This window comes from Coregonus clupeaformis, chromosome 10, assembly GCF_020615455.1.
Source record: "Coregonus clupeaformis isolate EN_2021a chromosome 10, ASM2061545v1, whole genome shotgun sequence".
NCBI lineage: Eukaryota > Metazoa > Chordata > Actinopteri > Salmoniformes > Salmonidae > Coregonus > Coregonus clupeaformis.
This window is the reverse complement of record NC_059201.1, coordinates 17,455,457-17,464,720: the sequence shown is the minus strand read 5'-3', so window position 1 is coordinate 17,464,720 and position 9,264 is coordinate 17,455,457. Positions and strand designations below refer to the sequence as shown.

The following is a 9,264-nucleotide window of genomic DNA, read 5'->3' as shown; positions in this document are numbered from 1 at the left end:
AAATTAAAAGAGGTGCTTGTCCTCTTTGGTCAAGTTCTGTACTCCACTGGCATTTACCGTCAATAACACCAAAATAACACCTATAAACTGTTTTCAGACACACAATAATGAAGTCATTGGTTATACGTGTCATAGCAATTTATTTGAAGAATAAGTTCTCTACAGGCATAATTATTAATGTACATTTCTACATTACATTTTTGTGGAAAGATTTGCATAACATATATATGAAAAGTTGTTTTAATCTCACTAAACAAAAAGATGCTGCATGGTATATGACTTGAATGCTGGATAATACAAAATTAAGCAGGGGTGAGGAGCCCATGAGCCTTTAGGGTCACAGATTGTGCTGGTTAATGGTGTAATTCAATTTCAACACATACTTGAATCATAAATGCAACCTTGTCCTGGACCTGCGGTTTTCGACCCTCTCTATCCCTCTCCCTCTCCCTCTCTCTCTCTCTCCCTCTCTCTCTCTCTCTCTCTCTCTCTCTCTCTCTCTCTCTCTCTCCCTCTCTCTCTCCCTCTCTCTCCCTCTCTCTCTCTCTCTCTCTCACTACTGACCTCTGGATGCTCGGCTATGAAAAGCAAACTGACATTTACTCCTGAGGTGCTGACCTGTTGCACCCTCTACAACCACTGTGATTATTATATGACCCTTCAGGTCATCTATGAACGTTTAAACATCTTGAAAAACGATCTGGCCTTAATGGCCATGTACTCTTATAATCTCCACCCCTCAGAGCCTGGTTCCTCTCTAGGTTTCTTCCTAGGTTCCTGCCTTTCTAGGGAGTTTTTGCTAGCCATCGTGCTTCTACATCTGCATTGCTTGCTGTTTGGGGTTTTAGGCTGGGTTTCTGTATAAGCACTTTGTGACATCTGCTGATGTAAAAAGGGCTTTATAAATCCATTTGATTTGGATTTGATTTGATAAGGATAGAGTCATCTGACCAGTTTTCCATTTAGCACCATATTTACACCTGGAAAAACTGATTTAATGGCTCACTATCCCAACATTATCCAGTGAATCAAACATCCAGTCATCAGCTGAGTAACAATAACCTTCACACACTCTGCAGCCAGATTAGGGTTTCCCTAGCCTGGTCCCAGATCTGTTTGTGCTGTTTTGCCAAACAGATCTGGGACCAAGCTAGGGTTCTCCACCCTAGATTTGCATATACAGTACCGTGGCTCAGAGTATTGAGTAGTAGGCCTGTTTTAAATTGAAGATGTTAAGTCCCCTATATAGGGGACTTTGGACGGTCTGGGACCAGTTCCGACTGACATTTTGGTGTACAAAGCGCTCTTTGAATGTCGTAGGGTCCTGTGCCTTATATTGCCAGAAAGCTCCATCTGTCTGCTCTGCGCTACCACTCTCTCAGTGGAGCTGACTTGAAGTGTCAGGTATCAGACCCCACATTTGCATAGGCAGTGACGTGTCACATTTTCTGGCCTATCCAGACAAATAATCGTTTTGCTCTGCTTAGGAGTGACGGAGCCCAGCCTGACAGTCTAGCGGACCCAACAATTGTGGTTTCATGTCGCTGTGATATTCTCAACCGGATTTAGAGCTCTCAATATGAAAAAATACTAAATAATTTCATAGAATTGAAACAAGACCACTTTCTCTTGATCACAGACGGACAAAATCCCTTTGTGTTTAAAGCTGAAGTTGTAACGAGTCAGCACACATTTGAATGGTGTCTCTGCTCTGCTCAGTGGACTCAGTTATATGAAATTGTGCCATTATTGTACTGTCACTAAGTATGATCATATTTATTTTACAGTTATAAGAAAGATTAAATCTTATACTAAGTCGTTTATAATTTGATTGTTACTATATTAAGAAAGCTGTTCAGTCATTTCAAGCCCTATTGCCCCACTTTTGTTGAATAGGAAAAAAAACGTTTTTATATTTTATATTTTCATAATATTTGTACTATGTACTTGAGCGTGTGTCCTCATAAGTGAGTATATCTCAACAATTTATAACTATTTTTTACCAGAAAGGTGAGTTCCAGAACTTTCTATAACTATGCAACATTACCAGTCATTATGTTTGGGTATGTCTATTTAGGCGGAAATAAAAATGTTGCCCTAGCTCCCAGGTCAGTCTTTATTAGAAGTTGCGTGGGCGGGTCTTCATCTCCACACTCTTAAAGGAGTAGCGCTCTCCGCTGTGACTGTCTGTCAGGATGTACCAGGTGCCCCAGTAAATGCCATTGGTCAGCCCGCTGTAGCGCCCGCGGTAGTAGCGTCCATTCAGGTTAGCCGCTAGGCAGGCGTCGAACCACCAGCCCGCACCATAGTACTCCGCACAGTTCCCCGACGTGTAGCGATCGTGGTCACGGTCATTGGTGCTGAACGCACGGCCGTCATGGTTGTAGCGTTTGCTGTAGCTTAGGGCATTGCCCGCGTCACCAGAGTACTCCCGTGCTGTCAAGCGGTACCTGGGAGAAGGAGAGACAGCATTAACACCATGTACTACTATATTAAAGAGATCTGTTCAGATGTTTTCAGACCTCAAAAGAGGTCTAATGTTAAGATGAGTCCACGTCCTACTCCACCTGTTGTGTAGATCCAGCTACAAGCCTTAATCCCAAATGAATGGGAACGATAGGCACCGTCTGATTTCAGGCTGAGCCTATCTTCCCATTCAGATGCCGTGGGACCTGAACTGATCTCGACATTATATCACTTTCGTTGTTGTTTGTCAAATATTTTCAAACTTTGATTTTGAGGCAAATTATCTCTTTAATTTGTGTATATCCTTGTTTGCTCATCTGTGTATGTGTGTGTTTGTGTGTTTCCATTACCTCTGTGCCTCTGCTGCCACTCTGAAGGTGTTGTAGGTGGCTTGGCGTTTCTGCTGGTGCCAGTCCTCCAGTTGTATACGCAGCAGGTGTTGACCAGTGTTGGTTAGAGCATGCAGCGCTGCGTTCCCCAGCCAGTATTCTCCCTGTGGGGAACCAAAACCCTCGCGGTACTCCTGCCATGTCCGGTTGAAGTCCACCGAGCCATCTCGCCGATGCTGGAACACCGTCCACCCCCCGCCTGCCGTCTCCATGTCACACTCTGCCTGGGGCGGGAGGGTGCAAAGGTCACAACTCTTGGACATCAGACATCGGTCACATTTACATCAGAGAATAATGATGAAGTTTGCCTAACCATTGCCAATAGTATAGAGTATAAAGGGGGTGAGGACTGAGAGATGTAACACATTGAGAGTTTTTACTGTAATCTATAACATCAGCTCCATACTATAGTTTACTCTCTTTATCTCTCTGTATGTTCCCCTCCAAGCTCTACAGATGGTGCATAACACACATACAGTATACAGGTTGTTTACATTTAGTGTGTGTAAGTATTAGGAGGTACCTCCACTGCAGGTCTGCGTGGGTCAGGCTGGATGCTGTAGATTCCGTTCTCTTTGATCCCCAAACGATAGATCTCAGCACAGTCCTGAGGATGCAGCCTCGCTGAGGGGGCCACTGCAACACACACTCGCACTCTTACATCTGTATATTCTGTACGCACATGTACACACACACACACACACACACACACACACACACAGAGTACACACACAGAGTACACACACAGAGTACACACAGAGTACACTCACACACACAGAGTACACACAGAGTACACACAAAGAGTACACACACAGAGTACACACACATAGTACACACAGAGTACACACACAGAGCACATACAGAGTACACACACAGAGTACATACACCGCTCTCACCTGTTGGAGGGTGTTGTGTGATGCTCCTCAACAGTAGTATCAAGTCTTTCTCTCCCTCTCTCCCAACCGCTGCCCCCTCTAAACACATTGACAAAGAAGAAGTTGTGTGTGAGATTGAGGACCCATCCTTCTGATCTGCTGTAGAAGTTATATGGTGGTTGTGAGATACCGGTGAGCTATCTATCTGCCCTACTCATACCACACAGAGCCTTGCATTCCTGTGCACTCACCTCTGACCGACACAGAGCAGGCCTCACTAAGGCTCTGTTTAGTGTGTGTGTGTGTGTGTGTGTGTGTGTGTGTGTAGTGTTTGTGTGGCCCTCTTAAGAGATAGGAGAGACACCATCATTGTGTGCGGGTGTGAGTTTTTGTGTGGAGAGAGATCAAGAGAATGAACAGGAGGACACACAGAAAGAGAGAAGATCAATGTGTGTTTGTGTGTGTGTGTGTGTGTGTGTATGTGTGTGTATGTGTGTGTGTGTGTGTGTGTGTGTGTGTTAGTAATGTGAAGTTTGGCTCTTTTTACTGACTGATCTTTTCGACTCATTTCATTCATTTGAGTCAGTAATGCTCAGAGCACGCAGGACCCCCCACCGGCGAACGATGAACTGAGAATTCAAAAGTCATGAGTCTGCAAGCCTCTCGTTCAAATGTCGTTCACCATAGGGGGCTATTGGAGCTGCCGTTTGTGACTGAGACTTTTAAACATGTGCTTTAAACAATGTACATTTGTTGATTGCTAGGCATACAAATAAGATTATTTGTTGATACATTTGAAACTAGTTTCTAGTAGTGTCCGCAACCGGACTAGATTGTAAACGATGACAATTACAGATTGTAAATGACTGCCGAGAGGGTGATAAACACAATGTCGTTAGAACTGCAACACCCCAAACATGTATTTTTTTTCTCTATGCTCAGGATCTAGTTGTAGGTCGGACCACGTGTCTGGAGCCACCATAGAGAATGATAGAGGCCTCTAGTGGCCAAAAGGCTGTTTTAGCATGTTCAGCGCCATTGAGGGCTTCCGCCAGGCTTCCACCATTTTAAAGTAGTCAAAGTAGTCAACTGGGTGGGGATTCCTATGGGTTGTGGCCTCAATGGCACTGCCCATGTTGTTACAGACGCTATAATGGCTCAGATATAAAGATGAGTCCTCTATCTATCTCAATGGGAGCCGCTGAGCCGGAGGAGCGTGTATTAATCCTGCTGTAGTAGGACTCATTGCGGCCAGCAGGTCAAATGAACGACTAAAATGAATGAGTCTCTCAGAAAAACAAATCATGACTCTCGAGTCAGTAAAAAGAGTTGTTCAAAAAGAGTGAATCGTTCGTGTGTGTGTTTTCCATGCTCCTCACCCAGTCGCCTGGCCATAGCCCTGAGGGCCTGGCTGTGACAGTGTAGGTCACACTCTGTCAGCACTGCAGCCATCAGAGCCAGAATGGCCCCCAGCGTGTCCCCTCCCTGGCCTCCTTGGCCCCTGGGGACCCCTGGCTCCTGGAGGGAACGCATACAGCGCTGCAACTGGACCAGACGCTCTGACACATCCCCGGCCTGCAGAGACAACACTTTAGCATTACAGTCATGACATATGCATGTTATACACATCAGGATTGACAGTCACATACACAATAGTCACACCGCTCTCTCTCTCTCTCTCTCTCTCTCTCTCTCTCTCTCTCTCTCTCTCTCTCTCTCTCTCTCTCTCTCTCTCTCTCTCTCTCTCTCTCTCTCTCTCTCTCTCTCTCTCTCTCTCTCTCTCTCTCTCTCTCTCTCTCTCTCTCTCTCTCTCTCTCTCTCTCTCTCTCTCTCTCTCTCTCTCTCTCTCTCTCTCTCTCTCTCTCTCTCTCTCTCTCTCTCTCTCTCTCTCTCACACAAGCACGCACCAGCATTTACAGTCACATCACACACACACAAACCGACACTAAGGCATGCAAAGTAGATCACTGACACAGACTCAATCACTCAGTCACATTTACTTCCCTCCTAGCCATGTTAGTGGAACACCTGTCATTGCATGAGCTCAGCAGAGCCACATGATGAGGACATTTATAAACCTGGGCCTAATTTGACTCCCTCTTTGATTGTTATCCCTGGAAAGCGTCTGTCATGTGGTACCCCTAATCCCGAGAGTAGGGACCTGTTGCCCCCTCTCCACATACTATACCACAGAGTAGGGACCTGTTGCCCCCTCTCCACATACCATAACACTATTGCTAAAGGCACCAGACACTATCTATACCACTATGCTACAGAGTTGGGCTCGATTCCATTTCAACTGGCTGAGTGATGTTATGTCCATAGTTAACTTTTTCAGCAGCTTAAACTTTACCCAACGCCACACAAACCAGAGGCACATGGCGTGTCAGACTCAGAGACTCTACCCCAGCAGTATCTAATCACCCCTACAGAACAAACATTGTCCAGGCCTTCCTCTGTGCCACCCAGCTCAGAATGATCATTGTTTGGCGTGTACAATACCTGAGTCAGTTATATCAACACCTCACTCATTCTACTGGGAAAAGCACAGGAAATGACTTCAGATTGACCTGGTGCGTGATGTCACTCACCTCTGGCTGAACCTGTCCGACTTCATGTCTGTGTTCCACCCGCAGAGGGGGGTCGGAGGCAGCCAGGGGGGCGACCGCCACCCTGCAGCCTGCCGTCCCGGGGCGTCCCTCACACCCCCCTGACCCTGTCCTCGCAGGCGGAGCGGCCACCAGACTGTCCTTGCAGTGGGGACAGGCGGGGGGTGCGTCCGGGGGGGACAACATGGCCCCCACACACAGGGACAGCAGTGGGAGCATGCCGAGAGAGCCCAGTGGAATCATGGGAAAACTCCTAAAAGAATTTGAAAAGCTGGCAGAATCCAGGGTAGAATCCAGGCTCTCAGATACCACACCTTAAAGCTGTTCTGCCTTGCCAGCCTCTTGGACTTGGGTGCCGACACGTCTTTAGTGACACTTGTGCTCTTCTTTTGTGTATTTTTTGTTGTCCTTGATGGGTTTCTGCTCCACTCCTGAGTCCGTCTGCTTGATGCTTTGTTTGAAGCCTTGGATGGTGTCCCTCCACTCTTTGCCCATAACCTTCTTCTATTTCTGTGTTAACTTCTTCAACTTCTTCTTCTCTATCTGTGTTAACTTCTTCAAACTTCTTCTTCTCTATCTGTGTTAACTTCTTCAACTTCTTCTTCTCTATCTGTGTTTCTATCTGTATACCTCTTTCATCCTCTCCACTTCTCTCTTTCCTATTTCTCTCTCCCTCTGATTCTCTTGCACTCTCTCACTCTCTCTCCCTCTCTCTCTCTTTCTCTCTCTCTGTCTCTGTCTCTGTTAGTGAGGTTCCTTTGACTCAGATTCCTAGATAACTGCGGCTCTCTTTGCTGTCTGACACGCACAAATGCACCCACCCTCGATTCACACACACACACGCATAGCTGCACGCACGGACACACGCCTGCACACAATCTATCCATCTCTTTGACCCATACCCCCCCCCTCTCTCTCTCTCTCTCTCTCTCTCTCTCTCTCTCTCTCTCTCTCTCTCTCTCTCTCTCTCTCTCTCTCTCTCTCTCTCTCTCTCACACACACACATAGTTTATGGACACATAAACCAGAGCAGTGTTGGATGAGCTTGTTCTAGAGTTCAATCCCTTTCCCTGTCTTTACTCTCCTCTCCATTTATCTCTATCTTGCACAAATGCTCATGCTCAAGTCACATGTTCCTCCCCCTCCCCCTCCTTTTCTCACTTTCTCCTTCTCTCTCTCTCTCTCTGTCTCTCTTTCTCTCACTATATTCCTCTTTTTTACTTTCCCTCTGACAATCAGTGCCCACCTCCAACTCTCTCCTGTCAGTGTGTGTCTGTGTGACAAAATGTGTATATTTGTGACCCTTTTTCCTCCAAGAGGACAAATATTTTTTAACACTACCCTCTCTTGTATACCCCCACCTTTCTCACCCCATCCCTTTAGTTTATTGCCGTATGTGTTTATCAACTGCGTTCCTACCAGGTCATAAAGACTAGACACTCAAAAGGGGAGAGCAGTCAGGAATTCCTCCATAAACACCAGGGTCATCTATACTCATTAGGATGTGCCAAACAGACACACTCTAACAGAATACACACAGTCTGCCCACAGCCAAGGGGCAAAGACAACTGACCCCCATTCCCCTCTCACTGTAAGACAGTTGGCATACTTCAGCCACGTCCTTCCAGTACGTGTTGTCAGTCAGTAATGGAGAACAGTCCATCAGTCCTGTCCCAGCATCCCTTCTTTGAATGCATAGACAAGAATGGAGGACTGGATGGCTTCAGGCAGCCCTGGATCTCAGTTAATATCAGGGTGAGATCGGACACAACAGCACTTTGATATAATAATAATATAATATGCCATTTAGCAGACGCTTTTATCCAAAGCGACTTACAGTCATGCGTGCATACATTTTTGTGTATGGGTGGTCCCAGGGATCGAACCCACTACCTTTGCGTTACAATCGCCGTGCTCTACCAGCTGAGCTACAGAGGACCACAATTGATGATGAAGTGTAGAGCAGCTGCATTCTAGATTTTTTTTTAAACAGACACAGAACAGTGAGTTAGAATCTGAGAGTTCTATCGTGGAGCTTGAATTGAATGAAAATAATATATTTTACTAATGAGATTCACTCGGGCTCCCGAGTGGCGCAGCGATCTAAGGCACTGCATCTCAGTGCTTGAGGCGTCACTACAGACCACCTGGTTCGATTCCAGGCTGTATCACAACCGGCCGTGATTGGGAGTCCCATAGGGCGGCGCACAATTGGCCCAGCGTCGTCCGGGTTTGGCCGGTGTAGGCCGTCATTGTAAATAATAATTTGTTCTTAATTTACTTGCCTAGTTAAATAAAGGTAAAATAAATAAGAATTAACAGGCAGTAGAGACAACAGAGAATATATAGCTCCTCATCATCTGTGGTGATGATGATAACTGATGTTCAGGCAAGATAGTAATGATGAGTAGATCAGTTGTCTCAATAGTCCTACAAGAAAATCCGTAAAGGAGATAATTTTTGGCCTGCACAATAACGCCATCTCATCATGACCAGTTCGCAAGTAATCAGAGCCTGTCAGAAATGAATGAAGACTGCCCTCTAGTGGTTTACTTTCCGTAATAGCTGTAGTAAAAAAATTAATGGAATAATCACCAATTGCGCGCCTAACTGCATTTTTCTAAAATAAAATGTATCTTCCCTAAACATATTTTTGGCTGTTATCTGCTTATCTCCTACTGCTCATGGTGCTATTTAGCCTGGCATGTTATATCAGAGCAAATGTGGTGTTGTAATTTGGAGAACTTCCAAAAATAGATTAATTTACATCTGGACAGTCATGGAGTAAACATTGCTTCTTTCTATGTCCATCTTTGGTACAGTCAAAGCCAAGGTATTTGCAACCTTACTTACCCACGGGGGGCCAGTATGAAAAATTAATAAATAATGTATGCACTCACTAACTGTAAGTCGCTCTGGATAACA

The 9,264-nt window shown here is 45.6% G+C and overlaps 1 protein-coding gene across 1 annotated transcript; it reads right to left on the bottom strand.

Moving 5' to 3' along the window:
* Positions 1-866: 866 nt before the first annotated feature.
* Positions 867-6,914, bottom strand: LOC121575926 (fibroleukin-like). Its single transcript, XM_041889219.2, has 6 exons — positions 6,322-6,914; positions 5,110-5,305; positions 3,752-3,829; positions 3,379-3,491; positions 2,817-3,079; positions 867-2,450 (listed from the first exon to the last, which is right to left on the bottom strand). Exons 1-6 carry the CDS (start codon positions 6,580-6,582, stop codon positions 2,120-2,122), a joined length of 1,242 nt encoding a protein of 413 aa, XP_041745153.2. The 5' UTR covers positions 6,583-6,914; the 3' UTR covers positions 867-2,119.
* Between the last annotated feature and the right edge of the window lie 2,350 nt (positions 6,915-9,264).

Bases quoted from the DNA above. Each gene is read 5' to 3' on its own strand.
- LOC121575926 (XM_041889219.2), bottom strand. From the start codon at position 6,582: ATGATTCCACTGGGCTCTCTCGGCATGCTCCCACTGCTGTCCCTGTGT. The intron at 3,830-5,109 runs GTGAGGAGCATG...CAATGTGTTTAG, and splicing joins GGCTATGGCCAGGCGACTGG to AGGGGGCAGCGGTTGGGAGA. The intron at 3,080-3,378 runs GTACCTCCTAAT...CTCCCGCCCCAG, and splicing joins CACGCAGACCTGCAGTGGAG to GCAGAGTGTGACATGGAGAC.